General features: G+C 44.6%; 1 protein-coding gene across 3 annotated transcripts in view; it reads right to left on the reverse strand.

Annotated features, from left to right (window-relative positions):
* Positions 1-782: 782 nt before the first annotated feature.
* The window catches only part of LOC132386629 (NACHT, LRR and PYD domains-containing protein 3-like), a 38,147-nt gene continuing 24,956 nt past the window's right edge, over positions 783-13,973 (reverse strand). For 2 of the 3 annotated variants that reach the window (XM_059958924.1, XM_059958923.1), the window contains 7 exons: positions 12,022-12,182; positions 9,066-9,237; positions 8,902-8,967; positions 3,726-5,463; positions 2,654-2,740; positions 2,333-2,500; positions 783-1,512 (listed from right to left, as the gene is read on the reverse strand). In XM_059958924.1, coding sequence (XP_059814907.1) covers positions 1,425-1,512; positions 2,333-2,500; positions 2,654-2,740; positions 3,726-5,463; positions 8,902-8,967; positions 9,066-9,237; positions 12,022-12,182 — 2,480 coding nt within the window. In that variant the 3' untranslated portion in view covers positions 783-1,424. Of the gene's footprint in view, positions 1,513-2,332; positions 2,501-2,653; positions 2,741-3,725; positions 5,464-8,901; positions 8,968-9,065; positions 9,238-12,021; positions 12,183-13,973 lie in introns of those variants that run through there. The other variant, XM_059958925.1, reaches the window with a different exon arrangement.

Genomic DNA, 13,973 nt, shown 5'->3' on the forward strand with positions numbered 1-13,973 from the left:
TGATGGGACGGTGTGGAGGGAGATTCACTCTGTGTCTGACCCTGGGAGTATGTGATGGTACCATCTGGAGGGAGATTCGCTCTGTGTCTGACCCCGGGATTGTGTGATGGGACGGTGTGGAGGGAGATTCACTCTGTGTCTGACCACAGGGGTGTGTGATGGTAATCTATGGAGGGAGATTCACTATGTGTCTGACCCCAGGGTTGTGTGATGGGACGGTGTGGAGGGAGATTCACTCTGTGTCTGACCCCGGGAGTGTGTGATGGGTCGGTGTGGAGGGAGATTCACTCTGTGTCTGACCCCGGGATTGTGTGATGGGACGGTGTGGAGGGAGTTTCACTCTGTGTCTGACCCCAGGGTTGTGTGATGGGACGGTGTGGAGGGAGATTCACTCTGTGTCTGACCCTGGGAGTGTGTGATGGGCCGGTGTGGAGGGAGTTTCACTCTGTGTCTGACCACAGGGGTATGTGATGGGATGGTATGGAGGAAGCTTCACCCCGTGCTCAATGCCGGTATACCATCCCCCATCACAAATTTGGGACCTAATTGAAATCAGGTCTGACGTTAGTCGATGTTTTTAACTCTCTTTGGGGGCAGTTAGCCACGGTGGGGGTAGCATGGAGATTAGATCCTGGGCACCAGACTCTTCCAGTCCGACCTCCCTCAGCCTGGAGCTGAGACGCTACTGTGTCAGTGTGAGTTGCTCCGAACCACTGTTGCAGTGCACAGGGTGCGGGGGGCAGCAGAAACCTCAAATAAAACTCGAGTCCGGCACCAGGACAGGAAGTTACAGCGGTTTATTGATTTCATCATGACAAATGTAAATTAAAGAATGTGTGAACTGCTGACGTGCGGGAATAAATAACCTGCTCCCGACTCACTCAGTCACACAAAATTAACTGACCGGCGACAAGGAGTGACCGGTTGAATAATCAGTCGCGTTTCTCACCGTCACTCTGCATCGGGGAACCGATGATTATAAAATCACACTTCAGGGACGTGTCCGGGATCGCTGCAGATCCAGGGTCACTGCCGAGGGATTTGTCCATTTAACATCATTATATCGGCCAGGCTGCCGAATGCACCGTCCTCAGCAAAGGGAGATATAGGATCCTCTCCCGGGATAATTCCACCCCGGGACACCGGTGTCCCAGACTGAGCCCCGGAACCCAGACTCTTACTGTCTGTGTAATTCCACAGAGTCTCATGTGGGGAGTCCCTAACCAGCACATCCGGTGGAAACTGCGCCGCCGGACAATAGGCGGAAATACGTCACTGCGGGAGAATGGAAAGTTCCGTTAATACCGTTGGGAATTACACCTGGCGTGTGGCAATTGAAGGTAAGAGTGGCAGTTAAAGGGTAGTGTGCGAATTGGCCAAAATGTCCCCATCCCGCGGGCGGGGATGTTCACACATTCAGATGTTCACAGGATCACTGTCAGTCCGGGTCTGGGTACCTGCAGAGATCTCAGTTCCTTCCCCCCGGTCTCACTGAACTGATTCCACCCCAGCCTGCAACAGATGGGAGAATAAAGATGAAATAAACAGATTACACAACAGTGTCAGTAACAGGGGACTGGGGTTAATGTTTCAACAACACACACAGACAAATATCACCAAAAAACCCGCGGATCCGCTGATATTTTGTCACAGTGAACATTAACACAGAACATAGAATAGTACAGCATATTACAGGTCCTTCAGCCCACAATGTTGTGCCGACCTTCAAACCCTGCCTCCCATATAACACCCCACCTTAAATTCCTCCATATACCTGTCTAGTAGTCTCTTAAACTTCACTAGTCTATCTGTCTCCACCACTGACTCAGGCAGTGAATTTTAGGCACCAACCACTCTCTGAGTGAAAAACCTTCCTCTAATATCCTCCTTGAAGTTTCCTCACCTTACCTTAAAGCCAAGTCCTCTTGTACTGAGCAGTGGTGCCCTGGGGAAGAGGCGCTGTCTGTCCACTATGTCTATTCCTCTTAATATCTTGTACACCTCTATCATGTCTCCTCTCATCCACCTTCTCTCCAAAGAGTAAAGCCCTAGCTCCCTTAATCTCTCATAATCCATTCTCTCTAAACCAGGCAGCATCCTGGAAAATCTCCACTGTACCCTTTCCAATGCTTCCACATCCTTCCTATTGTGAAGCGACCAGAACTGGACACAGTACTCCAAGTGTAGCCTAATCAGAGTTTTATAGAGCTGCATCATTACATCGCGACTCTTAAACTCGATCCCAAGACTTATGAAAGCTAACACCCCATAAGCTTTCTTAACGGCCCTATATACTTGTGAGGCAACTTTCAGAATTAGCACAAACACTCACTCGATCCGCTCCAGACACGGGAGGGTCAGTATGAGGCGTCGGAGAGCGGGGACAGATCCATCTGTCAGCGAGTTTAATCCCAGGTCCAGCTCCGTCAGTGATGGTTTTTTACTGAGAGCGGAGACGAGATCCTCGACACCAGAATCTGTGAGACCGACGCCCTTCAGCCTGGAGATGAGAGAGAGAGTGAGGGTGAAGCACACAGAGACAGGAGATGGTACAAATCCCCAGTTTATCAGTAACACAATTACTGATCACATTAATGTTCAATGTCAGACACTCAGTGACTGTAAACACAATCTCCCACAGTCTGATACTTACCACAGTTTCTGTATTTTACACTCCGGGTTCCTCAGAGCCGCAGACACCAGTTTCACTCCTGAATCTCCCAGGACATTCTGCCCAACTCTAAACACAAACAGACAGATTGATGAACAAAGTGATTCAAACCGTTGGTCTGAGGGAATTTCTCTCACTCGGATATTTCAGCATACATTAAACTCTTCAGTATATCACTGAATGGAGTTCCTATCACTGTCAATGTCCCTCACTGACCAGCTCCAGGTTATTGCCCCAATGTCAGAAATGCAGTCTGTCTTATTCCTCGATGGATAGTAAAGGGTTACTGACAGGGTCAGAAGGGGCAGGGCCGCGGGATGGGAGAAAGTCCCACAGTGAGAACGATTTGTGAATGTGGAAATGTCAATGGGAGTTTGTGGAAGAGACCCCACCTGAGGAAAAGGGACAGAATCACAAAAGCTACAGGAGGAAGGGGAATGGGAAAGAGACCCTAAAGGAGGAAGTGGAGTTGGGAAGATATCTCACACAGGAAGAAGGGAGATGGGGAAGAAAAATCACACAGGAGGGAGGGGGTGGGGCAGAGAGATCCCACAGGAGGAAGGGGAATGCGGAAAAGAGATCCCACAGGATGGCATTTGTCACAATTCTTCACAATCGGGGAAGGGCCGTGGGAGGACAATCTCACAATGGTATTTCTTTCCTTCTCGCCGGGACAGTCTGCTGACGGTCTCTTGTCCCTCACCGGGAAGGGGGTGTGAATCTCTGACCCTCCTGCTGCAGCCTGTGCCGATGTGGGTGCCAGTAACAGTGAGAAGGAACATTGTCAATGGACGTGTCACAGGCAGCGAGAAACACGGCCATTCCTGTGATTTACTACCATTAATCCAATGGCCGTTGTTCACTGATCTGATGAAGTCTCCAACACCCCTTCACAAGGAGCGACAGAACCCTCCCGTCCTTGGGGAATTACTGACTGATCCCCTGGGCATTTGACACAGTTCTTCACTATCTTATTTACTACAGTTTTAAACAAATCCCTTTTCCTTGAAACAACACAGTGGACTGTTTCACAGTTAGAGATAAATCAGGTTACTTCAACTCCTGGCACTTCTGCAGCCCAGGTCCCAGCCGCTGGATTCCTTCATACTGAACGTGGCAGTATTCAAGGTCGAGGTGTTTTATTTCATCACAGAGTCCGATGACATGAGACAGGACCGCGCAGTCAATCGGGGTCAATGTCATTCCATTGAATGAAAGAGTTTTCACAGATCCCAGTGTGGCCTGAGCCAGTCCACGATTCTGAGACTCAAACAGGTAGTGCAATGTGTTCAGGAGGCTCCTTTTACCAGCTTCACTCCTCGTGTTTCCAATCTGGCGTTTAATCTCCCCCTTCACCCAGTCAATCACCCGGCAGGTTGTTTGATGAGGAAATGGACCCAGAAACTCCTCCAGGCCCCGAGCTGTCATTGGGGAGGAGAGACCAGCAACGAAACGGAGAAATACCTCAAATCGCCCATCTGTCGTGCTGTGGGCTTCAGTGAGGAATATCAGGATATCCCCGGGATGTGGATTCAGGAATTGTGCGACTGCAGCTACAAACTCTTGGATGGTGAGGTGTGGGAATGTGTACACCACACTCCGGGCAGAATTCTCTCTCTCCAAAAGCTCCATCAGGAACCCTGACAGGAACTGGGAAGGCTGCAGATTGTACTTGATCAAATCTCCATCTGTAAACACAATCTTCCTCTCGGACACTCCTCTGAAGGCCATCTGACCAACCCTGAGTAATACATCACGGGGGTTCTCAATCTCACGGCCGTGGTTTTTCAGGATGTTGTAAATATAGTAGGAGTAGAGTTGGGTGATGGTCTTGGGAACTCGCTGCGGGTCCCTGACTCTTTGTGTGAAGAAGGGGCCCAGTGTCAGAGCGAGGATCCAGCAGTAGGAGGGGTTGTAGCTCATGGTGTACAGGATCTCATTCTCCTTCACGTGGTTGAAAACAGCTTCCGCTACCGTCTGATCTTCAAAATGTCTGATGAAATATTCCTTCCGTTCCTCACCAACAAATCCAAGGATTTCAGCCCAGACAATGATCTTGGCCTTTTCCAATAAATGTAACGCAGTGGGACGGGTGGTCACCAGCACTGAACACCCTGGGAGCAGCTTGTGCTGGATTAAACTGTACACAATGTCCGACACCTTGCACTTGAATTCAGGATCTGTACATGTGGACTGAGGTTCTCTGTCTCTCCGACTATCAGAAAAATCAATTTTGTCATTGAATTCATCTAAACCATCGAATATAAACAACAATCCCTCTGGGTTCTTCCAGACCTCTCTCAGGATATTCCCAAAGTAAGGATACTGATCCAGAATCAGTTCCCTCAGGTTTATTCGACAGTTAATGGAGTTTAAATCCCGGAATTTGAAACTGAAGACAAACTGGAATTGTTGGTATATTTTCTCCATGGCCCAGTCATATTCAATCTTTTGTACCATTGTTGTTTTCCCAATCCCCGGGACTCCGGCCACTGCTGCCGAACTCCCAGATTTGGATTTACTCTGGGAAAAACTGCTCTGGATCAACTGATCAGTCGGAATTTTTTCTAGCTCTCTGCGGAGATGTTTCTGTCTCCACTCCTCGTGGTCTCTGCCTCTTGCCAGCAGCTCATGTTCCACCAGTCTCCGATCTCGAACAGTAGAAATGACCGTGAGCTCAGCGTATCGATCAACCAGCTGGAAAACCTTCACCTTCTCCCTCATCAGGATCGTGTTCACTCTCAGTGTTTCAGTTTGTGCCCGCAGAGTCTCCTTGTGTTTCTGTTGAACATCTTCCATGGGGACAGAGAACATAGTAAAAATGTTAAATAGCTCAACTGACAAAGAATATTATAACCTCATTTCAACATTCAGTGTTTGAGATTACATGAATTAGATTCATACTTCCATGGATATTAGGACAAAGTAAAATTCTTTTCACAGACACCGGAATTGACAGAGATGAAAGTCCCAGAAAATGTGTAATCCTCATATTCTGACTTGTGAAGGTGAACATTCCCCTGATATCCTATTGCAATCCTGACTGCACTTCCGTTGCAACAACATGCCACTATATTTAAACCATTGTTTGCCTCATTAACAGACGATGTTAATGTTGATCTAGTGTGGACATATGGAGAGCAGGACACTGTGCACTTTGGCAAAGCTGCACACTGGGGAGTCACAGGTGTCTACTGCTCTTGCATCAAAACAGGAGCAGAATATGTGGGAATATGAGGTTTCGGATCGATAACCCATCGGAACAACAAGATTGAAAATGTGTGGTTTTCAGTCTCAGTGATGGAGGAGCGGAGGAAAGCTGGAAAGGAATCTCCGTGACTGGCAGAGACCATAAGCATCTCAGTGGTACACACCGTGTGTGTGGAGAGGGTGGGGAAGTTTTGGCAACTGCTACTGATCAGTCTGGCAGGTGGAGTGTGGGGAACTGTATTATGATACCTCCGCCTATCAGAGTCGACCATGGACGTTGCATCCCAGCTGACTAGATACGCAAGCCAGGACATTCTTCCATTGGTTAACTTGCTTCTCTTATGAAAGTTTCTTCATTTCTATGTGTTATGCTTTCAATTCCATTCAGTGATGTGTACCCTTTATCAGAATTGCATATGCTTGTATGGAGTGCTGAATCCTCCTTGCGTTGATGAAAATATATCCTTAGAACTAATTGTGGATTTCAGAAATGGCAAGATGAGGGAGCACAACACACCAATCCTCACAGAGGGATTTGACGTGGACAGAGTAAGCAATTTCAAGTTCCTGGCTGTCAAATTCTCCGAGTATCTAACCTGGACCCAATATATCTATGCAGCTACAAAGAAGGCAGAACAAGTGGCTATACTTCATCAGGAGTTTTCAACATCACTCGAATATAACTGTAACTGGCTGAATCACCGTCTGCTGCATGAGGACTACTGCACAGGATTGGAGTAAGGCGCACACTCAACGATTCAGGAACAACTTCTCCTCTGCCATCCAGTTTCCGAATGGACATTGAACCCATCGATCATGTCTCGCTAATCTCTTTTTTTATTTCTATTTCTACACTACTTATTTAACTTAATATTTTATATAAACACACATATGCGTAGTTATATATGCTATATATGGTTTCTTTGGAACTTAGTTCCATTATTTGAATAAATTATTTTAGCTTTACTGATGCAAGAACAACTAATATCCAATCATTCCTGTATAGCTGTGTCAAAGTATAAGTCGTTTTTTTTTCCTGATACCTGATTCTTGTCTGTTTCAGTAAATAAGAACGCGGGTTTAAAACTAGACAAAACTATAGTGGGCTTTGTAAGTCGCTCTGAAACATGCCTCCATTTATTTTGATAACAGTGGTTGTTCCTTTGCAGATGTTAATAGAGGGTTTCAGAAATCTCACAAAGATTGCGTGTATCTTAAATATATTAGAAACTTCTCTTAAACACGCGAGGACAGAATCAAATGGTTTTCGATAGGCAATATAATATTGAAAATGTTCTGCTTTCCCCAGGGTTTGCTATTAAATTTACATAATCCATTATCAGTTGTTCTTTAAATCCATTCATACCCGAACTGTATTCTTACTACTCTTCTGTATGTCTATTGTGGTTATCTAAGTCAGTGGTAATTATTTACGAGATGCACGATGGTACAATATTATAAATAAATTTGTCTTATTGTTAAGCCAATAATAACATAGTAAATGATAATTCAGTAAACTTATACATGCAGAATTAAAGTTGTTTTTGAGGCTGGTGTTACAGACCTTCAGCCTTTTATCTCTTCTGCACCATGGGAGTATGAAAGAGAGAATACTTGCGGTAGGTTATGGTTCAGTGCCAAGGGTTTGGGTGGGGAAAGTAGATTCTTGCTATCTTAATTGTATTCTTCCAGGAGGTGACAAAGGATAAAGTTACACATGGATATCAACTGTTTGGATATTAGTCGGGCATTTGACAAGATCCCACATGGGAGGCTCATACAGAAAATTGACATGCTTGAGAACCGCTTGAATTGTCCTGGCTGCCGGGGACCCACATTGGCAGAAATTGCTTTCGCTGGCGGGTGGTGGATCTGTGAAATTATTGTCAAAGACAGCTGAGGAAGACAAATCATTGGGTTTATTTAAAATACAAGTCGATATGATCCTGATTACTGAGATAATGGGGTATAGAGGAATTGAATTGAAGAGCAAATTCACTGAGCCGAATGGCTTAGTTCTGCTCCTAGATCTTATGGTTTTAGGGAGCATCTGGAGTATTGTGTTCACTTCTGATTGTCCAGCTCTTGGAAGGATTGGAGAGGGTGCAGAACAGATTCATCAGGATATTGCCTGGATTTGGTAACATCTGCTACAAGTAGAGTAACTTGATAGGCTTGGTTTGTTCCCTCTGGAGTTAGAACAGAGATCTGACAGGTGTACAAGTTTGAGAGATAAAAGTTTAAGTAAACAACCTGTATTTTGTTGTTTTTTTTTTTAATTTCACTTATGACTAGTTTCTCGTACCAGAGTGCATTTGGTTAAGATGAGATGGGGTAAATTTACAGCATGTGGGTAGTTTTTTCACATGGTAGTGGCTGCCTGGAATTTATTGCCTGTGTCATGTGAGATAGAGCTGTGATATAGATTTTCCTAGATATATACACGAAATGTGCATAAATGCAAGGGTATGGTCAATAATATAAAAGAGGATACCAAAGTTTTGCTTTTCTTTCCCAGATATATAAAGACTTAAAAAAAAATAAGTGAGAGGGTCGATATTGTACTGCTGAAGAATGACGTTGTAGATGTAGCAACGGGTGAAAAGGAAATGCTAGACAAACTCTGTGGAAGTCACTTGTGGTATTACAAAATGTAAAGAGCATCCGCGGACAAAGTTGAGTGCAGCTGCTACTACAAAGGAGAAGGTGCTTTGGAATCTGAAAGGTCTGAAGATAGAAAAGTCACCTGGACTGGGTCATACAGTGTATCAGGAGCCTGTCTGGGGTGTGTGGGCATTCCCAGATCAGTAGGACCTGGAGTGAAAGCTTTACTTTTACCAACAGCTGGATTAGTAGAAAAAATACAATGTAGAATATTCAGGCTGCAACGAGAGATTCTCTGAATTGTAACCTGAACCAGAGATCAGCGAGTGATTAATGGTGAATTTTAATTACCAGGTTCTACCAAGTCACAGTCAAACATTTGAGATCTGGTTTGAACTGAGCATGTCATCACTCACCTATCAGATGAGAGGGTAACTCAGATAACCCTTCGGCGAAGTTCATGTATTCAAGTGGAGCAGGACCTGTTTAAGTTAAAACAATGTCCATGAAAACAGAACTGAAGTAAATAAACCTGTTTATTTCAATGTGCCTTTGTGTTCAGTGTGCATTTGTAACGTACCGAGCTCCTGTATTTCTCTCAGTATTCTATCCAACTTCGGTAACTCAGTCCTCCATGTCACAAAGGCTTCCCACATCGCCCTCCGGGCCCGGGAGCCTTTGCCATTCACCAAACTGAGGAAGAGTCTGGAACTCTCTGCCCGGTTTCCCTTCTCTGTCAGCTCAGTAACTTTCTATAAAAGTGAAATAATTACATGAGTTGAGAGTTAGGGGGCAAAAGTTTAAGAGTAACACGAGGGTGGTAGCTGCGTGGAGCAAGCTTCCAGTAGAAGTGGTAGAGGCAGGTTCTGTATTGTCATTTAAAGTAAAATTGGATAGGCCTATGGACAGGAAAGGAATGAAGGGTTATGGGCTGAATGCGGGCCAGTGGGACTAGGTATGAGTAAGCGTTCGGCACGGACTAGGAGTGCCGAGATGGCCTGTTTCCGTGTTGTAGTTGTTATATGGTTATAATGTATTGTGGAGTAGACAGACAGACATGGAGAATGTGCAGGAAAATATCTGTTAATGGCCCCAGTAGCTTCAGAATTGATGCAGTCACAGGGCTGCTGTCTCATCCTCCCTGGGTTCAGTCATTAACAGAGAAACAGTAACTGAAGGAAGTTCTAAATCAATATTGTGTAACAATAAGGATTTACCGATGCCCTGCAGTAGATGCAATGTGATTAATGTCCTCGATCTGTCAATGTGCAACGTTACATCAAAAAGATGCGACAACAAAAACGGAAGAGAGAGGAGAGCGAGAGATCACAACAATCGATGGTCAGCATCACTGAATCGTGGATGAATGATCATATTTGGGTGCTTACATCCAAGGATACATATTTAGTCGAAAGGACAGGCATATGGGTTAGAGGGTTGGGTTGACTTCATTGTCATGAAAAAATGAAATGTCTTTATAATGAGGTGATATCGGACTGGACAATGTAGATGTTAAGAAACGGCATAGGAAAAATGACCCTGATGGGACAGTAACCATAATGTGGGCTACAAATTTGAATGGAGAGAAAAGAGGCATGTAAACAGTTCAATGTTAAAATAAGCATGGGGAATTTCAAAATGCAGGTAGCTTTGGAAAATCAAGTCAATGCTGAATCCCAAGTGATAAAATCTATAGAATGCCTATGAGATGGCTTTTGAGAGAATCCTATGTTTGAGCCCACTATCGGAAAGGCGTATCTGGATTTGCGATTGTGCATTGTACCAGATTTAATTGGGGAGCTTAAGGCAAATAAACCCTTAAGAGGCAGTGATCATAAAATAGCAGAACTCACACTGCGGTTTGAGAGGGAGAAAGTAAAAGTTAGATTTATCTGTATTATAGTTCAATAAAGGGATTACATAGGCATGAGAGAGGAGCTAGGCAAAAATAAATTGGCAGAGGACACTAGCAGGGGCGACAGAAAAGCAGGGATAGATGAAGATTTTGGGAGCGATTCGAAAGGCGCAGGTAGCGGAAGATAATCCCAAAGATGAAAAATTATATCAGAGGGAGGATGAGCAACCGTGGCTAACGAGGAGGTCAATGCAGCACAAAAGCAAAAGACTGTGCATAGACTACAGCAAAGTAAAGAGGAAAGCTGGAGGACTGGGAAGCTTTTATTAACCAGCAGAAAGCAACTAAAAAGCCGTAAGTAGAGAGAATATGAAATGTGAAGCTCGCTAATAATGTAAAATGGCTCACCAAAAGTTTCTGTTGATATATACACACACAATCACACACACACACACACACACATATGTATATATATATATACATACAATATATACAAACTGTTGATTAGAAAGGGTGTGGAAGAGATTTAAAAGGATGTCCCAGTTAGGGAGTATGCCTTATGAGAATAGTTTGAATGAACTCGGCCTTTTCTCCTTGGAGTGTCGGAGGAGGAGAGGGGACTTGATAGATGTGTATAAGATGATGAGAGGCAATAATCGTATGGATAGTCAGAGGCTTTTTTCCAGGGCTGAAATGGTTGCCACAAGAGGACACAGGTTTAAGTTGCTGAAGAGTAGGTACAGAGGAGTTGTCAGGTGTAAGTTTTTTACTCAGAGTGTGGTGAGTGCGTGGAATGGGCTGCCGGCAACGGTGGTGGAGGCAGATACGATAGGATCATTTAAGGGACTTTTGGATAGGTGCATGGAGCTTAGAAAAGTAGAGGGTTATGGGTAAGTCTACTAATTTCTAAGGTAGGGATAGGTTCAGCACAACTTTGTGGCCCGAAGTGCCTGTATTGTGTTGTAGGTTTTCTATGTTTCCTTCCCTCAACATCTTCATTCAGAAGAGAAACATTTTCACTCAGAGCGTGGTGAGAGCATGGAACGAAATAGCAGCACGTGGTACAAGCGGATAAAAGAAGTCCGGATAGATACATGAATGATAAGGGTATAGAGGACATGGCCTGGTGCAGTTCAATGGGAATTGGCAGTTTCCGTAGTCCAGCATAGAATAGATGGGCCAAATAGCCTGTTTCTGTACTGTACTGTTCTATGACTCCGACAAGTCAGCCACCCATTGTTTGGGAACTCAGATGGAGAGCAGACGAGCTGTGGTTAGCAGGTTTTGCTCCCTCAAGCACGGCAGTGAAGCTGGTTGGCCCAATTTACAATCTGACAGTTTAATATTCCTCCTGGATTAATGAGCTTAGGTGAATTTGACCGACAGTCTTGTAAGATGCAAAATTAGTTCGGGTTGAATGCTTGCTCAACAGTCCAAATATGCAGTCACTGCTGTTATATCACAACCTATATACAGCAGGTGTGAGAGGAAATGGTGACGCTGAACATGCAGTTCCCAGTGCTCCCCATCTTAACAGCTGAAACCACATCTGCTGGAGACTAGTCAGAAATCAAAGTCTCCCTTGCCACGTTGAACTATGCTAGAATGTGCCGGAGATGAATATTGATCACTATTCCCTCTAATACCAGCTGTTCAGTGATAATACACTAAATACACTCACCTCATTTTCTTCTCTACTGAAATGTCCCTCTTTTGTCAACATCCAACCGAGTCTTTCAACCTTTTCTTCAATCGCTTGTTTGAGTCTGTCTCTATAGAACTTTGTCAGTTGGTACAGTCGGTATTCCTCCCCCGGTGCCAGGAGGTCAGAGATTGTAAATTCTGCAAATATGAAAAGTGTATGTAGACAAGAATTCAAATCTCCCTCGTCTCCAGCGCTCTCACCCAAATCAACAAAAAAGTAAATTCTTGAAACTCAGTGATCACTTGCCTTCAGCTGGAAACATGGATTTTATCCTGAACTCCAAAACTGGCCTTACAACTGACCCAGCAATGTTCTGGGTATTACGTTACCAGAAGGACCTCATTCAATTCAAACTATTCTGGCAAAAACATTCTCCTTAATTCACATCCTGTAAATACTCTCTTCATCTGGAAAGTTGCATTTCCTCCAATGCACAGACTGGAAATCATGTACATTTCCTGTAGTGGGGTAACAGGTGCCCCACTACACCACACGTACCACACCCACACATTGCCCTCTCCTCTGACCAACCCTCCAACAAGGCCTCATTTTTACCCTCTTCCCTACCACATTCTACGAACACATCACCCCCATATTGCATCCACCCTCTCCATTGTTGGTGACTTTGCAATTCCATGTTTAGTGAGCTTCCGAGCTGACAGGCAGTCGCCTCACTTGTGCCGGTTTCAGGCTCCTGATCAGTGACTCTGATGTCACTGTCTCTGGGCTGAATTTGATCCTCCTCCTCTGCGGTGGCCGGACCGATTTCTATTGGGACATTGCTCTCAATCTGGCCCTGCTTTAGTGCATTGTTTTCGGTGTCCCGACCATCATCCCCTGCATGTAACAACTGTGCAGATAATTGTCAAAGTCTCGCTTAGAGAGCTTTGTGTGTAATTGCGGTTGCAAATCTATAGGATGGATGTGTTTAAGATGGAAAGAGTGTAGTGGAGAATGGCCAGTATGATGCCGGACTACGGTGTTGGGTTTTCTGTTATATGGCTCGGTTTTGGAACAGTTTGCCCTGGAGCATGGGAGCTTGAAGGGTGACCTTACACATGTATATAAAATAATCAGGGGCATAGGTATGGTAGAAATATCACAGTCTTTTCCCCAGGGTAGGGGATTCTAAAACTTGAGTGCAGAAATTTAAAAGTGACAGAAATGGCATTCTTTCACCTGGCGGGTGATGGGTAAAAATTACATGCAGCCAGAGGAGACTGTAAACACAAATTAAATTACGAAGTTGAGAGGATGTGGGCGGGGAAAAGGATAGAGGACTATAAGGGAACTTTGGGAAAAGCTGTCGGAAAATGGAGCAAGCACAAGAGACATTTAGATCAGATTGAATTAGTTGGATCAAAGGACCTGTGCCCAGGCTGTAATCTCTGTTTTATTCCACCTGGACTCACAGAGTTGAGCACAATCACAATGCCTATTGGGGACTGAGATATTTGGTCATTGGCTATACCAGGTTTCTCACAAGAGATCATGGGAATTTAAAATCCAGGTAGCAGATAATCTCAATAGAGAAATATTGAGAACTCACATTCACCACTTGTCCACAGCCCAGACATGGATTCAGGTATTAAAACACAGAGGCAGACTGCAAATTTATCTAGAGTGAACTGTCGTCTGGTCATCAACCATTCTCAACGCTGGCAATGTCCTCAGCTCGGCTACAGAAAACAGAATTCGGAAACTCCTCTCATCTCCTTTCTGCAGCAAGCAAGAAAACCAGGAAGGAGTGATAGATGTCCTTCCAAGACCTGAGATGTTCAGTTATCACACAATCTTTGAATTCCTGGAAATGCTCCTACCATCTGGTTCTGAATTTTATAAATGGAAGTTGGAGATATGGTACGCATCTGGTCTTGTCTAAAGGTGAAGCAGAAACCGACCCTGGTCTTTTACACAACCCCCAAGCC

Source organism: Hypanus sabinus, unplaced genomic scaffold (genome assembly GCF_030144855.1).
Source record: "Hypanus sabinus isolate sHypSab1 unplaced genomic scaffold, sHypSab1.hap1 scaffold_1234, whole genome shotgun sequence".
NCBI classification, from domain to species: Eukaryota; Metazoa; Chordata; class Chondrichthyes; order Myliobatiformes; family Dasyatidae; genus Hypanus; species Hypanus sabinus.